A 24,957-nucleotide genomic window follows, 5' to 3' on the forward strand; every position below is an offset into this window, starting at 1 on the left:
GGAGTTGTTCAGTGAATTAGCTATACATTAATGGAGGTTTCTGTTAAAATATTCCATTACTGCCTATAAAGTAGGTGATAAAATTACATTTACACAACTCAATCTTGAATGCCAAGGAAAAGGTTTGGCAAGACAAATCCAGAAGTCGTTCATATGGTAAGTCACATGTACACTCTGTTGGGCCACAGTCAGTAGACAAGGAGGCATCATATATGCTGCAGAGCGGCACCTGCTGGTCAAGTTTAGATATACAGCCTAGCTGTACTAGGCACTAATGACACCAAACCTCTCCAACCACTCCGAGAAAACAAAATTCAACACAACAAAGCAACAACAACAAAACAACGGTGCCATTTTATTCACTTAATATTTCTTCAGAGTTCCTATCAAGAGCTTGGATCAATAGTTAAAAATGTTCGTAACTATAAATATTCAGTAGATAAATGCATTTCCTCCAAGCAAAAAATGTGTGATTGTGTTTTACTTTTCTACTGATTTTAAAACTACTGGAGCTTGAATTTCTTCAGAAAATTCAAATTAAAAGGTATTAACACTGCTGTCATTTGAAAAATAAACTGACTGTAACAATCTGGGATATTTTATTGTCTTCAAAAAGGACCTACTAGAATCTGAATATTACTTTGCTTATCACTGACAACTCATCTAGAACGGCAGAAGGAAATTGAACTGTTAACAAAAGAAATGTCTTCGTGCAATAGACTTACCAAATTAGAAAAGAATAAATAAATATAAAAACTCAAAGCTGCAGAGATTAATTTAATTTGGTTACTTCCCTGGAAAGCACTTTAAATGATGGGAATAGGGAAGAAGAAAAAAAAGATTGGTTCTGATTTAGAGTAACTGACAGAATTGAAATTGAAATGTTCATATGAATGAGAAAAACCATTAAAAACTGTAGGTGATTTGACAATTCCACTTTTCCCCACAGTGTACTGTGTTATTTTAGGCAAAATAATAGACAGTGTCTAGCAGGTCAATTGACAAATTTAGAAATCTCTTGATGTGGGGGGAAAAAAAAAGAAAGTGCTTGAATAGAGGTTTTGTCGATTGCAAGATCTGGGGAGATTTGATCATGCAAAGCTCAGAACCATGTTTGCTGAACCTCTGCTGTGTCAATTATCATGGTGGGGCCCTAGCAACTCTACAGTTCTAGTTGAAGAGGAACTTGCTTTTTCGCCCTGAATTCAAGCTTTTAAAGAAAAAAAAACAGCCAATTTAAAATATTTTTCAACACCATGCAACACAAAATCTACAACAAAATAAAGGTTTGCACTGGGCTTTACAATGCCGTGTAGATCAGTCAGTAGGAAATTAAACAGACGCGACTTAGGTGTAGTTAAATTGTTTCTCATTGTCATGACTTTAAAAGCACCCATTTATTTTGTAAAAGCATCAGGCAGGGATGCAGCCAGATCTGCACTGAGCAAAGCACTGGCCTTTGGCCAACACTTGTTGCTACTTTTGGGACCGATAGACACATCAACCTTACCCATTCTGTTCCGCTATGAAAGCTCAGCCTGCAATCCTAAATAGTCAGGTAAGATAGCAAATGAATAAATAAACCAATCAGTCGTTGGGCCTTTCTAAGAGAGAAGGATGGAACACTGTAGTGGACAATTTTTCCTTTTCCACTCTGCTTCTACTCCATCTGGAAATAGGATTCATGTTTTCCTTGGGGACACCTCTCTAACAGTCCCCAGGTCCACATTTCAGTTGGGCAGGTGAATCCAGTCACACTGGCTTCTTAACTCAGAAGACTTTGGCAGGAACTTCTAGGAAAGAGACACTTATCCTCTGGTGTGAGGCCAGGAATGGCCACATGCAGAGACCTCACTCGACATGGAAGCCATGAGTGTCAGAGCTCTGGACCCACCACCCCTGAGCTATTATGACAGGCTTTCCAGTGATGTGAGCCTAACAACGTTTCTTTACCCCATTATCTGATTGATTGTTGGCGGGGAATAGTTTAAGTTAAGCTCTCACTGGTACAGAAGAGCAGCGTAGTTTTGAAGAGAGCCCAGAAATTTCTACTCTTCCTTTGTCAGATTTTAAATGATCTGATTCCAATTTTCTTTTCCCAATGACTCGTGTTTTCCTTATATCTAGTCCGGGGCACTTTGCTATTGTTGATATTTTTTCTTTGTCAAAGACAAACTGTTGATATTTTAACAGGGTTTGTGCAGAGGCTATATTTCTATAAGCTCCACATTCCCTGATAATCTAGAACCTTCTTTCTAAGGTGGTTTTTATTTTCCTTATATGGGTGAATATCCCGCCCCACCAATAATCACTATGGAAGAAATCATTTTAATTTCTGAATAGTTCCTCTCTCAAAGGGGGTGCTAGACATACCAGTCACCTGGGGAGAAAAGGGCAGAGTATCTCAAGTGACTCCAAACAAGTACAAACCTAAGCCACTTCAGGTGCACAGACAGATGCCATTGCATGGTAGCTACATTGGTGCAGTGGGTGGGGGACAGCTGGTGCCACCAAACCACATGGAACGGGTTCCCCATAGGACACAGGAATGGAGACAATGATGGGCAGGTAAATGAAGAGAAGCCCCTTTCAATGGGTAATACAGAAAAAGCATCACCTGCAAAGCAAGAATCCTGTGACAGAGACGTCACAAAGCAGACATCACTTCCCTGTGAAATTCCAAATTCTGTTAGCTATGGGGTCAATGGCGGTATCTCGATAAGTTAGAAAATAGCCTCTTTTACCCCTCCCTTCCTCCAATATTCCCCCTATGTCCCTGTGCCTAAATGGTTGCAGAATGACTAAGACTGTTATTTAGAGCTGCATTGCTAGTGTTTAGCAGCGGGCTTGCCTGACATTTTCTAAATTAGCAGGAAACTTTTGCTGTGTTAAAGTGGGGGTAAGAGGCACTCACTCATTCACACAAGGGCCACAGTCACAGTCCTCAGCACTTACTACGTAACACAGACAGAACGTTCCTGGGATAAGCTCTTTCATCTTCCACTGTGCCACCATCGTGCAGGGCACCTCTGAACCCCCGAAGAAAGGCTTAAGGAAGAGTGTTCCCAGCATCAGTAAGTACCACCTCATCTGCATCAGGCTTCACAGCTGGGGTGCACGCTCCCGGGATGCACAGCTGGGTCTTCTTATGTCAGTATCCCCCATATTAGACGTAAGGGTCTGATACAGAGCATGTGTTCAGTAAATGTTCTTCGGAAGAAAATCACAGACTCTTAAAGAAGGGGATCGTGGAAAGCAAGGACTTCAGAGGGCAGCTTCATGCAACAGAGCTCGATTTCACAGGCAGGAGATATATGAATGCAGGCAACTATCAGCAGAGGGGGGCGACAATCAACAGTATTTGGGACTGAGGTCCAGGCTGGTTTATACTAAGAGACAAACAGGCCCTTCATGTGGGAATAAGAGAAATTCAACGGCAGGGTGGCACTGGCCTGTGTCCTTAATTAGACTCTTAGTAGATAAACACCTTTCCAGATCCTGCTACCTGAGCTTTATCTTTCTGGTTCTCTACACATTCTCCCACTCATCTTTCCACCCCTACAAAACTCACGGGACTCCTGTATACTCTACACAGAGAAAGAGCTACCATTTACTAAGCACCTATTCCATGCATGCCAGGAATCTCACATCTTTAGTTCCAGTAACCATTAATAAATAAAAGTATAGACCCTGGCCGGTTTGCTCAGTGGCAGAGTGCCAACCTGGCATGTGGAAGTCCCGGGTTCGATTCCTAGCCAGGGCACAAAGGAGAAACACCCATCTGTTTCTTCATCCCACCCCCCATCTTCTCTCTGTATCTCTCTTCCCCTCCTGCAGCCAAGGCTCCATTGGAGCAAAGTTGGCCCAGGCACTGAGGATGGCTCCATGGCCTCCACCTCAGGAGATAGAATGGCTCCAGTTGCAATGGAGCAACACCCCAGATGGGCAGAGCATCACCCCCTGGTGGGCATGCCAGGTGTGGATCTTGGTCGGGCGCATGCAGGGGTCTGTCTGCCTGCTTCTCACTTCAGAAAAATATACACACACACACAAAAATGTCTAAATGGCTAAAGCTTCAGAATAAGCCTGTTAACTCAGAACTTTCATGCAAGTTCGCTGACACTCTTAAATCCTTACTCCTGCATAAAAATCTGAAGTCTTCTTGGGCTATTTTCCTGATCGATGGAGTTATGTCCATTCTAAAGTACACGGGGTACAGTTTTATGCTTTTTGGTGGCCTGTACAGGCACAGGGACTATACCTTTGCTATCGAGTGTCACACAGTATTTGGTGATTGTGTCTCTGAGGTGAGGGTCACCTGTATAAATCAAGTATGCATCCCTTAGTATAATCAGTTCTACCTAAAGATGATCTGCTTTGATGGTCTTAAGGAACATGTCCCAATTTCAAAAAGAAAAAAAAAAACCCCAAAATGAGATTCATAGATTGCAGCTCAGTACTTTTAAAATTAGGGCTTTGCTTTTACTGGTCACAGCTAAACAAAGTAATTTTGTATCTTGTCTATGTACGCTAGAGATAATTTGGCTAAGAAACACAGCAACACCATTTGTGCTCCAGCTATCAGCGCATTTAAGCTCAGAGCACTGAAAAGGAGGTAATAATTAAGTTGGTGCTTCTATGAGTTCTAATTGCCTCTTGTGTGATTACTGATAACTTCAGGTAATTGCCAGCAATATGAAAGGGTTTTGTGTGGTCCCGCACTTGCTGTGACTCCGGGGAAGGCCCTGCAGACCAGAGGGGGTGCTGAGCATCCCCAGGGTCATTTGCTTGGCTCATTCTCAAAAATAAATCCACAGCCAGGATCTCGAGATTTCTTCCCTTTACGGGACAACCGTATGCTGCAAGACGGTACCAGCTTTGCGCCGAGGAGAAACAGCAGCCATAAAAATATCTTTCTCTCTTCAAATTCCCAACTTTCCAGGGCACATCGTCAATTTAACCCATTTGGAAGCCTTCCTGAACATCTGTACACCTGAAATATCTGCACTGGTGGGCGTGGCCAGAGGTCAGACAATGGGTTCGGGGGTGGGGGGTGGGGAGGGTGAGATGTTTCAAAACATGGTCCGTATGACTGTCAGGAAAGAAAAAGCACCAAATACAACGCAAGCCATTTTTTCTCCACACTCAGATGAGGACAGGGGGAGTGAAAAAAAAAAAAAAGAGATAATTTAAAAATATAAATACTCGGTGGAATCTATATACCCAGGAACTTAGATAAATTGTTTCTGAAGATCTAGAACCTACACGTAAAGAGACAGGCTCTCCATGGTAAAATGTTGAGAGACAAAGAACTAGATTCCCAGGAAAAATCATCGGAAGACCAGGTGGCTTACGTTTTCTCTTCTGGAAGACTCATCGATAAGATGTCTGAAGATAATCACTTACATTTTCGCTTTATCCAAATACCAAAAGGTCAGAGTGGCTCAATTTACTGTTTCTTACATAAACTTTTTTTTTTCTTTTACTGGTTTAGAAAGGAGACGACCACAAAGATAGTAAAACTCCAATCAGCCTGAGAGAAAGGTTAAAGCCATTCTTTTTTATATCCATTCTGGGTAGTGATCCATAAAAAATAATTAGGACAAGGGTGAGCCCATTACGCAGTACAGACTGGCCATCCGTCTTGTCAATCTGCATGTGCTCCGGCACTCGAGATTTGTTGGGCTCCGTGCCTGTGGATAATTAAAATGTATATTAACTGTATATGTATCAATTTCTCTTCCTGCGTGTCACCCGTGTCGGGTAGAATGCCAGCCTATCTCTTTCCCTGAAGTCTAAACTGGCATCACGGTGCATGCTAATCTAAAAATTGTTGTATTTTGCACCTCTCTGTTTTGTTTGTTGCATTGTCCCGTTTTCATGTTTCTAAACCACATCAGGTGGCTGCTATCTCTCCCTAGCACTCCCTGTCTCACCGCCCCTGGTTCCCCCTCTGCACTGAGCCCCTTTCACATGGGCTGCCACCTCTGTCCCCTCCATCCCTTCGGGAAGCAGGATGGCTGGGGCGGGGTCTCCAGCTCCCCCATGCTGGCTGTGAGGAGCCTTCGGTGAAGGATTTCGCATGAGACCTGTCAGAGCCGGCTGGAAAGAGGGCACATCGGAAATCATTCCTCTTAGCGAGAGATCAGTGTTTACTGTCATTTATTCCTCCCTTCTCGCCTTTACCTTTCACACTCCTCCCCTAGTTATCCTCCGGGGACCTGCCTATTTGACAATGTCCTTGCTGATCGTGTTCCGCGTCCAGAGAGGCGGGCGTGTGGCTGAAGGGGCTGACGCGTGACCTTCAGCGCTGTCTATGCTGAAGGCACACGTTCAGGCTTCATCTAAGACCGCTGGGGCTGCCCGGACGGTCTCTCTGCCCGGGTCCTTACTTTCCTGAATGGTAATAATAATGCCAAGTGGTAAGGCCAAGAACTTACTAGGCTTCTTCCTTCCCAGGTGATTAAATGGCGTGTCACTGTCACCCCTTGTTCTGTTGGCCTCCAGCCGGACTCGGAAGTCTAGAGCCAGTGCAGGACAGAAGCTTCCCCGCTTCACGGAGTGCGTGGGGGTAAGGGGAGGGGAGAAATTGGTGCCTAGTTTTTCAAACTCACTTTGGATTCCTCATTCTTAAAGTGAGTTACTGCATGTATTTGTCAAGGGAAAACATGATATTCCAAGGAAGTACTGGTTAACTAACAAGGTTAGTTACCTAACAAGGTTGATTACCATATAGATTCTATCCAGATTACCTGGTTCTTCCCTAAATGGTGAGCTCTCGGGGCTAAGAATGGTGTCCTCCCATAACTTTGCCATGTTTACAGGTTGTATTACAGGGGTCACTGCTAACAGCTTGTGGAGGAGGGGGGTGCAGAAGAAAGTTCCTCAGCAGTTTTGGGGGAGACTCAAGCACATCAGTTCTAGGTCTACAATAACACAAACATTCGCGTACCACACTACGGTCCACGCCCAAAGACTGACAGCAAGTTCAGCAATAATAACCATCTCCAGTTAGGAAACATAAGCTCTAATGGCATTTTCATCCAAGAGAAACAGAGGAATCACTTAAAGAGACACTTTTTAAAAGTTGCTGTGAATTTTTAATCTGTTTGTGACAATTCCAGATTCAGGAACTTAATATCTAGTTTTAATGGTAAACCTTGTCAGCAGGGATTTTCCTCATTTGTTGCAATGAGAAACAAATGTATCATCAGACAGGAAACAAATCAGAACAAAATCCCCACAGCTTAATACAGTCATTTTCAATTGGTGTGCCGTGGCACCCCGGTGTGCCACAGGAATTTTTAAAACATGCAATCCCTGACTATTGTATTTAGTCAGGGGCACTGACCCCTTTTCCCTTAGGTTGTTAAATAATAATAATATAATGATAACAGCCTACACAATAATAGCTGTCCGCTGTGAATAAATTAAGTAATACCTATATTTTTTTTATTTTTTAAAATTTTTATTTATTTATTCATTTTAGAGAGGAGAGACAGAGAGACAGAGAGACAGAGAGGAGAGAGAAACAGGGGGGAGGAGCTAGAAGCATCAACTCCCATATGTGCCTTGACCAGGCAAGCCCAGGGTTTCGAACCGGCGACCTCAGCATTTCCAGGTCGACGCTTTATCCACTGCGCCACCACAGGTCAGGCCCAATACCTATATTTTTTTGTCAAATCAGTGCCCCCAAAAATGTATTTTTTGGTATGTTGCAGAATTTTAGAAATTAATTTATATGTGCTGTAAGGTGAAAAAGGTTGAAAATTGCAGGCTTCATGGAATAAATAGTTTTTAAGTGTTTTTTTCTTTATTTACATGCATTTTAAAAACCTAAGATATGGTGTTGCTCTGGAGAACATATGCAAGTAGCCATGACATGAGAAGGTCATCCCAAGATAGATGATTCCGGTGTAAATGCATTTTATACATACCCACATGATGGATATTGTTCAGCTCTCTCTACTTAATAAAATACACACTGTTCCCAGATGGTTTGGTCCTTGGAGGTCATTCTGATATTTGATACTTCTCTAGCTGAAAATGCAATTTTATCCGGCTTTACAAAATGTAGTCTTTAGATGTATATCTAACCCATAAAATACATTTTGTATCTGAAAATAGTTGGCCCAGTTGAGCCAAAAGGGTGGCACACCACGTGTGTGCTGTGATATACAAAATTTTTAAAATTACCTCCGGGAACCACAAACCTTTCAGAGACCGCTGACTTGGCGCATGGTTTATTGAAGACTGCGAGAAGGGGAGGATGTAGGGGTGAGGGGATCCCTCAACCTCCTGTGGAAATGGAAGTTATTATTTGCCTGTGGACAAAAAGATACATGTCTAATGCTAGGTCCAGACTTCAAAAAGTCCATCAAGTTGAAAGCAGGCACCGTCGTTGGGTGGTTGAAACGGAAATGTTTCCGAGTCAGCTCTCACCATCTATTTGCTACAACACCGTGCAGGTTTCCCGGTTCTCATTTCTATCAGGTTTGTCTTTGTGAAACACACGTGTGATCACAGACGACCCCCAGCGCTTAGAGAACAGAGCTCAACTTCTCTCACGGCCTATTTACCTCTCTCTCGTTATTTGGCCCATGGACCTGCCTGGCAGAGCCCCACTTCAGATAAATTCACCTTTGTCTACTCAGCACCTCCAGCTGTCCAGCCGAATGAGACTGAAAAACAATACACAATAATATACAACTCTTGTGACCGGTCTCCCTTGAAATTCAAGGCCAGTAATTCAAGAAGACCTCGGTGCTCCTGGACTTCACTGTTACATGCTATTAATTCAATCACGTACCCCCTCCAACGGATGCTCTCCATACTCACTGTTGAACAGACGGTCCAGTTCTTATTTCTGAGAAAAGAAGAGCCAGCGGACCAGAACTCCCCTCATCCTACCTGCCCCCCACTCTGTCCCTGGGCCCATTTGCTTTGCTTTCTGCTTGTAGCTCTGGGTGTTGCTATGTGAAGTCAGACCATCCCTTTCCACCCTAGACCTCACACCCGCGTGCCCACTTCAGGACATCCCTCCTGCACACGCCCACTGCTTTCCCACGGCCTCAATTCCCCCCTCTCTACTGGGTCATTCCCATCACCATATAAAGGTGGATTTTTTCATCTTCCATCCAAGTCCCCACATATCCCTCCAACTCCCGTTTCATTCCTCTTTCCTTCCTTTAGAGTAAACAGCATCAGCAGTGCTGTCCTTGCCCCTGTTCTTCCAATCCTCAGAGCCTGTCCGCTCCTGAACTCACCCTTCCCAGACTTCTTCCCCCCCCCCCCCCCACTCCCCGAGACAGCCCTTCAGGGGCACCGCCGATGGACTCCACATTGCCACGCCCTACGGTCCATTCTCAGCCACCACACGCTGATCAGCCTATCAGGAACATCTGCTTCTGCCATCCCTCCTTCTAGAAACAGCTTGTTTCAGCATCCAGGGCATGACCGGCCTCCTGTCCTTCCTACCTCACCGGCTGTTCCTTCCCTAACTCATCACCGTTCCCCTCAGGTTTCCTGACTTCTCAATCCCGGATGCCACACTTCAGTCCTTGCCTGGCCTCCCTATTCCCGAGGGAGCTCACGCAGTGCAGTCTCCAGGCTTTAAATACCATTCACACACAAATGCGTCCCAGCCTAGATGTCCATCTGCAGCCGAGCCTCCCCTCCTGACCTTCAGACCCAGTTCTGAGCTGCCTGTTCAACGTCTCCAGTGGAAAGTGTCTAAAAGAGAATCCCCGACTTCCACGCTCTCGCAACAACCCTCTCCTTCCTCTAGTTGTCTGACTCAGTTGATAACTACTGTGACCTTCCAAGTGCTCACGCCAAAAACCACCCGTCAGACCTCGTATCTCTGGTGCACACAACTACCTGTGAGCCATCTTCAAAACGCTTTGGCTTGATCTTCAAAGCCCAGCCAGTCTCTGACCCCTCCTCACCATCCCCAGGGCTCCCAGGCTGCCTCAGCACCCCCTCCCCATGGAGAATCGCAGTAGCTCCCTGAGTGGGAACCCCGCTGCCCTCTGCCCCCCCCCCCCCCACTGTCTGTTCTCAACACCGCAGCCAGTAAATGATGTCAGATGCTATCAGAACCCCATGTGGCTTTATGGCCTCCCTCAGAGTAAAAGCAAAAATGCTCACAATGGCCTCCCAGGCTTTCCATGAGCCGCAACCCCCCGCTGGTTCTCTGATCTCGTCTCTCATCCCCCTTCCCACTTTCTTCTGCTCAAGTCACCAGGCTTCTCGCTGCGTCTCCAGGGCACCAAGCGCACTCTACGCCAACGTCTCTGTACTGTGACCCCTGTTGGAAGGCTTTTTCCCAGCCATCCTCTTGGCCACCTCTTGTATTCCCTCTGATTACAGAGGCCTTCCCTGGCCACCCTCTACTGCCCCCTTCTGCCCACCCTGCCCCTCACCACTTTTCCACTTCACCGTGCTTTATAATATGTTACTGCGGCAACAGTCACCAGTCACATTATACATCTACTTGCCTGACCATCAGTTGAAACTCTTACTAGAATGTAGGCTCTGTGAGAACAGACAACAGTCATTTTGTACTTGTCTGTGTCCCTAATACCCAGACCAGTGCCTGGCCCATAAGAGAAGTACTATAAACATTAGTTGAATGAAAGACCAGCCACACCGTTCCATCAGCTGCTTCTACATTGTGTGCTCATCATACCAAACTGTGCCCTTCCCAACGACTCCCCTGCTTTCCACATGCCATTCAGTCCACACGCCATTTGCTGTCACAGGAACACTTGTCTTGCCTCCCTGTCTGCTGGATGGACAGCTTAAAATGTCTGTGCCATTTCACAACAGTCTCTGAAAACTGCCCTGCTTCCCCCAACCTCGCCTTTACTCCCAGAGCACTTCATCAGAAAACATCTCCGTCGACGGAGGCAGGTATGTAAGTCCGTAACCCTGTCGCCCACGGAGCGCACAGCTGACGCACATCTGCTGCGGGCTACAGCTTTGATGGCATCTGTGAAATGTCCTAGATTAAAAGTTTATAAATATTGAAGCATTTTCTAATTGCATTTTCTTATAATTATTTTACTTCTCTGTGTCCTTTGCAAGATGGAATACAGGGACCAAGTCTCATTTGACCTAAGAGTTGGCGAAATCTTAGTATATTTATAGAGATTAAATGGATATAATCAATAGATCACAAATAACGCTTACTGGAAGCTTATTAGCATCCTGCTGTTTTACACGGATTACCTCATTTAAGCCTCTGAAAAATAACATAAGGTAGGAACTATGAACTCCCTTCACATTTCTGGAAACCAAAAAGTTTAGACAAGTAAAACAATTATGCCCAAGGTCACACAATGGCAGAGCCTTGCACTGAGCTGTTTAAACTCAACTAGCTGGCTCATGATATGATCTTGTCTTAGAAGGGTTGCCAAGAAGACCAGGGAAGGTTCCCAATCTGGCCCCAAGACCCGTATTTTAATGGGCACCCAAAGCAATTTTGACAGTGCCCATTGACTAACCAGGTGTAGCAAACAGGAAACAGCACATCAGATGGGGGAGATTTGGAGGAATTTCATAGGGACCACCTGTGAAGGTGCAGGCAGGGATACGGTAGAGTGGTAGAGTAGGGCACCTGCAGAGAGTTGTTAATCCCTGCAGGCTGAAGGACACAGGGGACAGAGGCTGTCAGGAGGTTGCCGAGCTGCTATAGCTACCAGCGAAGACAGCCTGGCAGAAGCTCAAACATTCACTCAAGACCAAAGGCAACCAGAAACCAGAGAGCAAGAGAGCCTGGACACAGCCCACACGGGAGAGCCTCACGGGTCTGGAGCAAAGCGGAGAAAGGGAGAGGCATACTGATCTGAGAGTCTAAAAGGTAAACATCGTGCACACCCACCTCCCGGGAGTCAGTTTCCTACGAAAAGATACACTGGTCCAGCAACGGCACTGGACATGCCAGACCAACCTGCTCACGACACCTCGAATGCATCCTTCACGCTCCGCTCAAACCCATACAATCACCTGCCTGCTAAATACTTACACATCCCATGACATGCCCAAACTGAACACCCCGCCCCTCAACAGAGGGAGCCTGCTCAGCCTCCTGTATCTCTGCACAAGAAACAGATTCCCGTTCCCCCAGGGCCCCGGCCATAGAACCCAGGGAGCCTTCTGTAACTCTCTCCTCCCGCTTTTTCCCACCAGTTGAGCGCAAATCCTTCTTTATTCTCCGCACTTATGATCTCAGCTCCTTCCCCTTCTCTTCTTTCCTACTGCCATTTTTGCTTGGGGCCTCATCATCTCTGCCTGGATCTTTGCAGCAGTCTTATAATTGGTCTCTTTGCTTCAAACTAGTCTCGCCAGAGCTGCCGAAGCATTCTTTCAAAATGCAAACCTGGTCCGCGTTCTCCCAGGCTCAGTATCCTTCAGCTGTTCCCACAGCACACAGGTAAAGCGCAGACACCGACGGTGAATGCAAAATGGCTCCTTATTTCCATTTCTACATCATTTTTGCTAATGCAGAGGAAAAAACCATTGACTTTTTTTAATACTTCTCCCGTCAACGAAGTCTTTGTTAATTCCAGTACTTTATCAGTTGATCATGCATGTTCTAGGCACGCAATTTAGTAATAAGCAAAAGATGATATACTTGAATTATTTTTCTACTATTTATACCAGTTTTCACATTTTCTTTTCTTACTACATTAGAATCTCCAACGCAAAGCTGAATGATGCTGGTGATAGTAGCCCTCCCTGTCTAGTTCGGTTTAACTGAAGGCATTTTAGTGTTTTGCCATTTAAGACAATATTTAGTCACTGTCTTGGGTAAGTAGCTTTTATTATATTCTAAAATTTCCACCTATTCCTACTTAACCTTGAATTTGTTTGTGTCTGCTGAAGTTTAGGAAATGCGTTTGGAAGCATTTTAATACAGAAAGTGTATTTTTGCCTTTAATTTGCTGTAGAAATGAATTCCATGAGGTCAATTTTCTGACAGTGGATACCTTTCTGTTCCTGGAAAATGCCTGCTTAGTCAGAGCATGTTATTCATTGACAACATGCAGATTATTTGATATTTATAGCCATCTGATATTGGTCTGTAGTTTTTGATCTTTATACTATTTTGAGGGTTTTTTTTGTGACAGAGACAGACAGAGGGACAGATAAGGACAGAGATAGGAAGGGAGAGAAATGAGAAGCATCAGTTCTTCGTTGTGGCACCTTAGTTGTCCATTGATTGCTTTCTCATATGTGGGGGAGCTATAACAGAGTGAGTGACCCCTTACTCAAGCCAGCAACTTTGGGCTCAAGCTGGCGACTGTAGGCTTCAAGCCAGTGACCTTGGGGCTCAAGCAGCGGCCATGGGGCCATGTCTGTGATCCTGTGCTCAAGTCAGCAACACTGTACTCAAACTGATGAGTCTGTGCTCAAGCCATTGACCTCGGGGTTTTGAACCTGGGTCCTCTGAGTCCCAGTCTGATGCTCTATCCACTGCACCACTGCCTGGTCAGGCTCTTTCTACTATTTTTTTTTAAAATATTTTATTTTTATTGATTTTTTTAGAGAGAGAGGCATGAGAGAGAGAGACAGAGAGAGAGAGAAGGGGGAGGAGCAGGAAGCATCAACTCCCATATGTGCCTTGACCAGGCAAGCCCAAGGTTTCGAACCGGCGACCTCAGTGTTCCAGGTCGATGCTTTATCCCACTGCGCCACCACAGGTCAGGCCTCTTTCTACTATTTTTTAAAATTATTTTTGCTATTAATGTCATTGTGTCTTCCTTTATAGTCTGGAATAGTGGGGTAATGCTGACATTGACTGCTTGCTGACATGTAAAGAACTTAGCTGCATAATGAACTTATCCTCGTGGTTTCTTTTTAAATGGTAGACCTTTAAGTTTCTTGTATCTTCTATGATATCTTATGCACATTTTCTTCTTCCTGAACATATGCATATGTTTGAACTTAGTTTATACAAAGTAAAATTCATTATTTTTGGCATATAGGTATATAAATTTTGGCCTATGACAGAATCATGTACTGACCATGACAGAGGTCTTTTCATTTCCTTGGACAAAAAAGGTGGGACTCTCCGAGTGTTAGACACCCCACTCTCCACACTTCTGTGTGCCTGGGGCTGCCCTCAGGCAAAGCAGTGAGAGACAAGTGGAAAAATAATGGGGGTCACCCTCCTCTCCCCACCCCGTTACTCTCCAACGAGTAAATTGGACCACAGGGATCCCTTTTCCCGATTCTTCTGGCTAGAAACCATTTTCTCTCAAGGTCTCAGGTACCAGCACCTGTGCTGAAGCCACCCCCGGGATAGGCTGAGAGAGAAATGGAAATGAAGAAAAGAAAGGGAGATTGCTCCCACACTCCCCAGTGTGCCGGAGGCCTCCTGTCCTGGTCAGAAGTTGGAGGTTTCTTTCTCAACCTCTGTCCATGGACACCTTCCGCACAGCAGCGGCTGGGGCCGCCCTCGGAGTCCAGCCAGGGCTGAAAGAGGAGAAAACCCAGGAATTTCCCCACTATACTAGTACCGTACTTCCCCATGTATAAGATGCACCCTTTTCCGAAAAATTTGAGGTTAAAAAAAAACTGAGTGTGTCTTATATACAGTGGTTGTAGTTTTTTTTTTTTTTACTTGCATTTCTTGCTTTTTTGCGCAGATGAGTTGTATGAATTTTATGATGAATAAAACTTGAGTTCAATAACTTTATGTAATACATCTTTTTTTCAAATTTCGGGCCCCCAAATTAAGGTGCATCTTATACATGCGAGCGTCTTATACATGGGGAAATACGGTAGTTTGTCAAGTTCAGACCTCTCACCCCATCTGTCCATGGACTTCTCACCCCATCTGTCCATGGTGTTGACTTCTCAGAGGCCTCTGGTCATTGCTTTGGTGTTCTGTCCAGAACCTGGGCTTGTAACCAGTGGGAGAAATGGGCTTGGGTGGATTCCTGGTCTTCACCAGCATCAGAATATGTTGTAGTCTCTGTGGTTTTATCACCTTCCTTGTTCCTAATTATATACATTTTTGGCTGTTTCTTTTTCTCAACTACATTAATAAAAAAGTTATTGATTTTATTGGTCTTTCCAAAGAACCAGATTTTGGACTCATTTAGTTTTTCTACATGTCGTCAATTTTTTACTCAAACAACTTTAACCCTCATCTTTAATACTTCTTTTTTCGACGTTTTATTTTTATGTTCTTTTTCTAAATTCTCAAGACACAGTTTATGTCTCTTTATTTTACTTTAAAATATTGGTGCCTAAGGATACACAGTTCCCTTGAGTTTTTAGCTTTTAGCATGTCCCATAGGTTTTGGTAGAAAATTTTCTTTCAATTGCTCTTTAGATATATTGCTCACAAAAATTAGGGAATATTTCAAAATGAATATGAAGCAATAAAAAAAAGAAGCATTTGATTTTTTATTATTAAACAAGAACATCAGAAAAGCAAATGACAAGACAAATAAAGTTGTTTGATTATGCAAATGAGATGTAAAACCAACTTTTATTTCGTTGGTGAAAATGCCCTTATACAAAAGACTGAAAGTACTGGAGCATCTGCACGGTCCCTGATCCCCTAATTTTTGTGAGCAGTCTAGTTGATCATTCCAGTTCTGACTTATATTTTGATCCAAGGATAATTTAGAATGATGTTATCAACACATAAGTAAGACCTTTTTTGGTTATCAGGTCAGCACTGATTTCCTTTTTAGAATTATTTTTAATAATTAAATTATGATTAGAAAACATGGCCTATAAATATTTAGTCCTAAAAACATAATCTGTTTTTGGAACTATTTCACAGATGTACAAAAAAACCCCATAATTTCCCCCCTTCATAGAATAAAACTTAAATATATTCAACTTTGTTTATTATAAGACATAGTTTGCCTGACTCTGGGTGATTCTGAAAGATATATAGCAAGATCACACATTAAATTTTATTAATATCAAGTTCCCTTTGAATTTTAATAAGTTTTTCTCTATATTTTTCAGTCTCATGTGTGCATTTGTGCTTCTAACTAATAGATCTTCTTTTATATTGTGCCTATTACAATTAAGTTATGTCCTTATTTATCCTGTTCTGTGCTTTTTAACCTTAAATTCCCGTAAGTTTGCTGTTAAAATTATAACCTCTATTTTTCTTGGTATCTATTTACACATTACCGTAATTTAAACCATTTTTTTCATCTCTTTGATTTAAAAGTGCTTCACTGTTGCGAGGGTTTAAGTGACTCTGCATAAAATTATAAGGGGATTTGTCATTTGCATAACAATAAGCAACTGATACACTTAATTCCATAATTTGTATCTTTCACTGCTTTTTATTTATTTTACTTTGCCTCTGTTTTGTTCTTTCTCTTGTTTTTCTTGGCTTAATCGAGTTCCTCTTCACTGCCTGTGGCCTCTGCAGCCTGGTTAAGGTCTAACTCAGGGGTCCCCAAACTTTTTACACAGGGGGCCAGTTCACTGTCCCTCAGACCGTTGGAGGGCCGGACTATAAAATAATCTATGAACAAATCCCTATGCACACTGCACATATCTTATTTTAAAGTAAAAAAACAAAATGGGAACAAATATAACATTTAAAATAAAGAACAAGTAAATTTAAATCAACAAACTGACCAGTATTTCAATGGGAACTATGCTCCTCTCACTGACCACCAATGAAAGAGGTGCCCCTTCCGGAAGTGCGGTGGGGGCCAGATAAATGGCCTCAGGGGGCCGCATGTGGCCCGCAGGCCGTAGTTTGGGGACCCCTGGTCTAAGTTCTGCCTTTCTTGAGCCAATTAGGAAACACTGAATGGGGACTTAGTTTTAGATAACCTGAAGTTATTGTCATTAATTTTGTCAGTGATTTTAACAGTATTGTTAAAATCATACATATTTAAATACATATTGGCTATGTATTTAAAAAAAGGAGTCCTCATCTACCATTGTTACATTCTAGGATATTTTCCAATGAAATGACAATGTACCTGCGTATTTTACAATTCCCCAGCATTGGGAGGGGTCTAGACACAGGTGGGCAACAAGCAAAACTAGATATTTGTTGAAACTATTAGGTGCCGGGGGGTCCATTTTACTATTTTGTGTCTGTTTGAACATTCCATATTTAAAAAGTTTAAGGAAGAATCATCTATTTTTTTTTATCTATACAAAGGTTTTTTTTTTTTTACAGGGACAGAGAGAGAGTCAGAGAGAGGGATAGACAGGAACAGAGAGAGATGAGAAGCGTCAATCATCAGTTTTTCGTTGCAACACCTTAGTTGTTCATTGATTGCTTTCTCATATGTGCCTTGACTGGGGGCCTTCAGCAGACTAAGTAACCCCTTGCTCGAGCCAGCGACCTTGAGTTCAAGATGATGAGCTTTGCTCAAACCAGATGAGCCTGCGCTCAAGCTGGCGACCTCGGGGCCTTGAACCTGGGTCCTCTGCTTCCCAGTCCAATGCTCTATCCACTGCTCCACCGCCTGGTCAGGTATATACAAAGGCTTTTTATATAGTTATTGGGCCTCCTACATGTTGGTATCATTGCTTTCATTAATGTTAATGGTGGTCTCTCTTTGAACTCACAGCACTAGTTCAGGGTCAGCAAACTGATTCTGTTAGTATCAGATAGTAAACACTTTAGGCTTCATGGCCCCAAGAGGCAAAATGGAGGACATTATGCAGTTACATGTATAGCAAGAGAGCAAATAAATTCTCATAAATTCTCCATTGGCTAAATTAAAAATATAATAGCAAGAGCTGAGTATAATTTTTGTTATACAAGCCTAAGGTCTACTAATCAGAAGAGTGAATTTTCTTTCTTTCTTTCTTTCTTTCTTTCTTTCTTTCTTTCTTTCTCTTTCTTTCTTTCTTTCCTTTCTTTCTTTCTTCTTTCTTTCTTTCTTTCTCTCTCTCTCTCTCTCTCTTTCCTTCTGTCCCTTCCCTTCCCTTCCCTTCCTCTCTCTCTCTCTCTCTCTCTCTCTCTCTCTCTCTCTATCTTTTCTACCCATCACCCTGGTAGAAATGCGGCCCCTCCTCCCAGGAAGCCTCTCCCTGCTTCTCAGAAACACAGCGATGCTCTCTCCTGGGAACTCACCAGAGGATGCAGATGTTGCCGGCATCTTTCCTCGTGTCACTTAAACGCTCTGCGCACAGTATTAAGCTCGTCATTCAGGGAAGGGGATTAAGAGCACAGGCTCTGAGGTAGGACTTTCTGGGTCTGAATTCCAGCTGGCTGGCCCATGAGCTCTCCCTAGCTACTTAGCCTATCTACAGGCTCCAGACACCGCGTCTACAGAAAGGCTGCCGGCACCGCTCTACCACACGGGCGGGAAAAGAGGAACAGGGGTGATAAAGGCAAAGCTTTAGGAGAAGGCGTAACACACTGTCAAGCATTTGATGTGCTATTGTTCTTTTCATTTTTTTCCAAACGTTTAAAACCGTAAGCTCATTCTTACCTTGAAAGCCACACAGCAGCAGTCGGTCGGGCCAGGGTCAGGCCAGGGGCTGCGGTTGGCCAACTCCCGCAGGAGCTGCCCTCTATTCTGGGTGCTCTGCATATCTGTCCTCTCTCTGGCTGCCAGGCCCCTTTCAGGGTACTTTGCTTTGCCCACTCAGGACTCTGTTCACCTCTAGTGGTCAGGTCCAGCTGCCGAAGCCCTTTAAGCCATAATCTGGTAAGAGACAGAAGGCACAATGGACCTACGGACCAGCAATGGCTGGGTTGGCATTGCTATTCCCAGATGTGGTAGACATTTCCACATTGACCTACATAGAGTTCCCCCAACTTTGGCATAAAAAGATTGACCCCCCCCCCTCCCAACCTCCAAAGCTACATGTACCTATATGAATTGTTCTAGCCAATGAATATGAAAAAAAAAAAAAAAAAATGAAATGCGTCACTTCTGGGTGAGAACATTTAAAGGTCAGCGTGCAAATTCCTCCCTCCCGTCATAGTGACCATTGACTCTTCAGGTAACAGAGCCTCCGTCAGCCTGAGTCCCTCATGCAGAGACCTCAGATCGTGGGTGACTGACATGTAACAGAACAAAAAAAGAAACACCTGCTATGTTTCCGTCACTGAGATTTGGGGAGTTTTTGTTTCCACAGATTAAACCCACCCTACCAGGACTAACAGACCACGACAAGGAATTCAGTTTCCTCGTTGGTCCCTCAGCTGATAAAGCTTGTATTCTGATCACAGAAAAGCCAAGACCCAACCTATGTATTCTTATTCATTATCATAGTTCTTTAAGGGTGGGGGGTCCTCCAAGAGCCACTTTCGGGCTGGTCCTGCCCTTAATCCCAAGATCCACAGCATTCTAAAGACCAAACTTGCTCCGGGAAGCAGGGCATCTGACACCCCCTGAGGGCTCTCTGCCTTCACGTCCCAGGCTTGATGTGGCCTCCAGCGTGACCCTTGGGTTCTGCAGTCCAGAAAGTCCCCAGGTGCTCCTGCGTAAGCCAGCGCTACTCCGCTCAGGACAGATGGAAAACAATTTGGCTGGCATTAGGGAAGAGGGCGACCGAGACCTGATTCTGTGCCACCCTTTTCCCAGGCAAATTCCAAGGTGGCGCTTAGAAAGTCATTTTAATCTGGTCGCTGCCTTCTCTCTAGTGTCACTGCCCTCAACATGCCATTCATTCATTCCACACTGGCCTTTGACATGCAGCCCGCTCTTCAGCCGCTGTCTTCGTTACTATAGCAATGCTGTTCTCTCACCTCTTCTAGCTGCTCCTCCCCACAAACCCTGTCAGCACTATTCTCAGTTCCATGTTCTTCCTAAGTAGCCCTACACTTCTGTGGCGTGTGCACGATCATACGAAGCTGTCATCCACCATTTATCTTCCAGTCCTGGACCTGGCATGGTGTCTAGCCCATGAACAAACCACCATTGTCTTTGAGTCCTTTGGAACTCTCAAACCCAGCCAATGAACACACAGGTAAGTCAGACAGCCTTGAACCGACAGCTTTGCGGGAAGAAAGAACACGCATGAGAAGACAGCTTTGTACTCCTTGGGAGGGGAGGAATAAAACATGATCAGAACTGTAGCTAACTTTGAACATGAACAACTAAACTGTATGTGTCCAACACGGAGTAACGTAGTCATGGTAGAAGTTTGTGGTAGCGCATAGGTATAAGGCATAGACATGACTGGAGCGCATGAACCGATCCAAATCACTGTTGGAAGTATCTGTGAATTTGTCTTCTGTTCACAGGCAGATTAGAAGGACCTCAGATAAGCTCTCGCCACAGATAAGCTCTCCCTAGGACATATAGTAGGCACTCACTGGGATATTTTTAAATTCATACAACTCTTAATCTGTTCTAGCAAAGGATTAAAAGAAAACATGGATATGTATCAAGGACCTATTATCTGCCAAGCACTCTCCTAAGTGTTTTTCATTTGATACTTTATCCTTCATTATCACTATTTTTAAAATAATGTATTACTTTATGTTGCAGAAGAGAAATTAATAAGAGCTTTACCTAAATAGTTCAACAAAACAATAATAACACAGGGAAGTGTGACTACCATTCCTCACCCATACATCTAGACATTTGACAAAGGCCCTTATTGTCAAATTTGGCGTAACCCTTCATGTCCCTTTTCCATACATTTATATATAACATACATAAATATAAGTACCTTTTACAAAAATTGGATTGTGTTATTTTTAATGAGTCTACAATTTATTATGATTCCATAATATTATTTGTGGGTCTACCTCATTCATTTAAATCTCTGCAAAAACATTTCACAGAATGAATACATCATGACTGGCTGGCTACCCCTTATTGATGGGCATTCGTTTATTTTCAATCTTTCACTCTAGTGGACACACCATAATTTAACTACTCTCTGGTTGGTAAAGGTTGTTTCTAGTTTTTTCTCTACAACAAAATAGTCTGAAACAAGAATCTTTGTACATATATTATGGTGCACAGTTGAAGAACTCTTGATGGATTCCTAGAAGTCAAATTGCTGGGCCAAAGGTATACACATTTTATATTTTGAAATTACTGCCAAAATAACTTAAGCAGAAGCTTTACTAAAAAATAATTCCTATTAACGGTATATAAAAGTGCTCATTGTTCCATATAACTTGCTTTTTTATTTTTTATTAAAGGAACCTCAGTCTTCAAAAAATGAATCTTTTTGATTAACGAGATTGAGTCTATAAGTTTATTGTGATATAGAAATTTCTTCTCTGAATTACCTATTTATTCCTTTAGCCTATTTATCCAGTTGATAGCTTGTTTTACTGATTTGTTGTGGATATATGTTTTGCTAAGTATGTTACAGATATTAACTCAATGTTTGCTATACAGGTCACAAACATCTCCTCCTTTACTGTCATCTATGGCTAACTGTGTTCACAGTGACTTTGTACTTAAAAGTACTCAATGATGTGTAAGAGAGCCTTTCCCCTAGACGGCCTTCTGAAATTTCTAAGGCTTTATCATGTTGGCTCTTTAACCAATCTGGAATTTATATTTATGTATGGAATGAAGTGAGGCATCTATTTCTGTCTTTTGTCTTTCTCCCGAAAGGTCACCATCTCCATTTTGCTAATGACAAAACTAAAACTCAAATGTTAAGAAACTTGTCTGATGTTTCAGAGGGAGCAAGTGGCCTACCTGAAATGTTACCCATTTGGCCCTTTCCACCAAACCAAGCCATCCCCAAGAGCAACGCATGATGCCTTCGACATTAAAACATTACCTACACTCAGCACAAACAAGCCCCAAAGTGTTGCTCACATCTGCCGCGCTGCTCAAGCAGAGAGGTGCCTTGGCACTGCTGATCACACACAGGTCTGCCTGCCAACATCTGCTCTGCCTTTGCTCTGCGATGGAATCACGAAGTCCAGGAATAGAACCCCATTATTAGTCAGCACCGACTAGCTGCTATCATGAAAAGGCGGGTGCCTCGTGGATACATGGAACAGACTGACAGCTGTCAGAGGGGAGGGGGGATGGGAGGCTGGATGAGAGAAGGGGAAGGGACTAAAACACACCTATATGTTTATATCTGTATCTATGGCATAGACACAGACAACAGTGTGGTGAGAGTCAGAGGGAAATAGGGGGATGGGGAGAGAAAGAGACTTTGCTCTGGGACAGACAATGCAGTGTAGAGATGATGTTTTGTTGAGATGTACACTGGAAACCTGTATGGTTTTGTGAACCAATGTCATCCCAATAAATTCATTTTAAAAAATGAGGATGCCTCAAATTGATACCTCCTCAAAAGACAGTTCTATGCTCTCTTGGCTAATGTGGAACCCAAGTTATAATAAGCACCTCCTTCTAGCAAGACTCATTTTATAGGACTCTTCAATCACCCTAAAGTGACCTCAAGTTCTAGGGTAGTGGTTCTCAACTACCATGACACAGGTCTCTGGGTGAGGTATATCATTAGTAATTTAAAATTATAATGAGGTGCTAAAGTTGGCTAGTGCTTTGTGACTGTGCCCTGCCACCCCCTCCCCTAAGTGGATTCAAGGTCATCTTTAATAATGTCATCCTCACTTGCATTCACATATGCTCTTTCTTTCTTTCTTTCTTTCTTTCTTTCTTTCTTTCTTTCTTTCTTTCTTTCTTTCTTTCTCTCTCTCTCTCTCTCTCTCTCTCTCTCTCTCTCTTTCTTTCTTTCTTTCTTTCTTTCTTTCTTTCTTTCTTTCTTTCTTTCTTTCTTTCTTCCTTTCTTTCAGTGAGAAGAGGAGAGGCAGAGACAGACCCCTGCATGCACCTGAACTGGGATCCACCCAGCAAGCTCACTAGGGGGACACTATACTCTGCCCATCTGGGGTGTTGCTCTGTTGCTCAGCAACTGAGCTCTTCTTATTGCCTGAGGCAGAGATCATGGAACCATCCTCAGTGCCCAGGGCCAACTCACTCCAATCAAGCCATAGCTGAAGGAGGGGAAAAGAGAGAGAGAGAGAGAGAGAGAGAGAGAGAGAGAGAGAGAAGCAAGAGGGGGCAGGGTAGAGAAGCAGATGGGTGCTTCTCTTGTGTGCCCTGATCAGGATTCAAACCTGGGATATCCACATGCCAGGCCGACGCCTTACCACTGAGTCAACCAGTCAAGACCAGCATATGTTTTCTGGGTGGAAGAGAAATTTTATATAGCCATAAGCCTGGGTGTGTACACAAGGTTATGTTAGTTATGTGAAACCATCCCTATTGTTTGCCAAGTTAGATGGCAAGTTAAGAATTACAGAGACTGTGTCTTTCACTGAATTCTAAACATAACATAGGAGCTCACCAAGCTACTGCTGTGGCTACATCAGCACTTGTTTGCTGCTCCATAAGCCTGCACCCTTGCAACTGGCCATGCAGTAAGTGTCCATGTGTGTTCTAGTCCTTGGTCCTTGAAAACCTGATCTCAAGCCAAGGTTAGATAAAGTCAAATAATGAGGTAGAACAGTGACTGGTTGAGGGGTGAGCATGAGGCTGGAGTGGGCCAGCAGGAACCTTCTTCCAGAAGTTGAAATGACACAACAAGTCTTCTCAAACCTCAACTAGCAGAGACCTGTATGCCTAGAGCTACAAGGAGCTCTCATTCTTAGAGAATGAAGCCAACCAGAAAAAGTACCATGTGGTGAGTGGAATATTAGGTGCTATGGCTGTGTTATCTCACTAAATATTTCCCACCATCCAGGGAGGCAGACAACTATTAAGTCCATGTTTCTGAAAAGGGAGTTAGAACTCTCAGTTGCTGTCCAGTCATATAATCAGCAAATAGAAAAGCAGAAATTTCCATCTAAGTCCCTCTGGCTTGCCCTCCAGGAAGGTGTACCCTGTTTTATAGCAATGGCCCCGTTATCCATGGGGGTATGTTCCAAGACCCAGTGGATGTCAGAAACCCAGAGAGCACCAAACCCTATATATATAATACTATGGGTTTTTTTTCTATACCTACATGCCTTTTCACTTAAAGGTAGCACTTTATGGCTTTTTTTTTTTTTTTTTTTTTTTTTTTGGCATATCTGAATGACCAGCATCACTACTCTTGTGTTTAGGGGACATTGTTAAGTAAAATAAGGGTGACTTGAACCCACAAGCACTGTGATACCAGGACAGTACATCTGATAACCAGCATGGTTAGTAAGTGATTAATGGATGGGGAGGCGTATACCATGTGGAGACTGGACAAGGGGGTGAGTCACATCCCGTGTGGGATGATGCAAGATTTCATCACACCACTCACAGCGGCATGCGATTTAAAGTGTATGAATTGTTTATTTCGAGAATTTTCCATTTGATAGTTTTTTGGGGGAAACTATGGTTGACCAAAGTTAACCAAAACCACAGAAAAGCAAAACCACCAATAAGGAGGACTGCTGGGTATGAATTTGTAGCCGATGTGAAAATAAACGCCTGCCCCTGAGACTCGGTCGGGCAAGTCTCTGGGCATCGGTTGACTTTCAGTGCTCTTAAGCTTGGGGTCAAGTGAATTTCATCTGTAAAGAACCAGAAAAGTATTGTCAGGTTTGCGGGCCACACAATTTCTTCCATCAAAACTACTCAAATCTGCCACTGTAGCGTGAAAGCTCCCCTAGACAATATGTAAGTGAATGTGTGTGGCTGTGCTCCGATCAAACACTATGTACAAAACAGGCCGTGGGAAAAGGCAGGGGTTAGCCTGTGGGTCACCGTTTGCTCTTCTCAGCTATTCCCCACCCTGCAACTAGACTGGAAATTCCTTACAGACAAATCCCCATATGTCAAATACCTCTGTGTTGTTTTATAATTTACCCGTGACTAAACACACACAAATATACACTTATCTCAGCAACAAACTGCAGGCACGGAAGTGTACTCAGTAAGTTGAAGTACATAAATGTACTCAGTAAGTTGACATGTTAACTCATAATGACTTTGGGTATTTTGGTTCTTGAAGATGAATGCTCCACATAGCCTAATGGCGATGAATTAAAAAAATGTTAAGAGCAGG

At 43.4% G+C, this 24,957-nt stretch overlaps 1 protein-coding gene across 5 annotated transcripts in view; it reads right to left on the minus strand.

Annotated features, from left to right (window-relative positions):
- The window catches only part of SAMD12 (sterile alpha motif domain containing 12), a 406,813-nt gene that overhangs the window by 287,517 nt on the left and 94,339 nt on the right, over nt 1–24,957 (minus strand). The window contains exon 3 of one of the 5 annotated variants that reach the window (XM_066379392.1): nt 18,450–18,665. The exons of the other annotated variants lie outside the window; for them this stretch is intronic. Coding sequence (XP_066235489.1) covers nt 18,450–18,551 — 102 coding nt within the window. The 5' untranslated portion in view covers nt 18,552–18,665. The remainder of the gene's footprint in view (nt 1–18,449; nt 18,666–24,957) is intronic. 5 annotated transcript variants of the gene reach the window in all.

Source organism: Saccopteryx leptura, chromosome 3, assembly GCF_036850995.1.
Source record: "Saccopteryx leptura isolate mSacLep1 chromosome 3, mSacLep1_pri_phased_curated, whole genome shotgun sequence".
Taxonomy (NCBI): domain Eukaryota; kingdom Metazoa; phylum Chordata; class Mammalia; order Chiroptera; family Emballonuridae; genus Saccopteryx; species Saccopteryx leptura.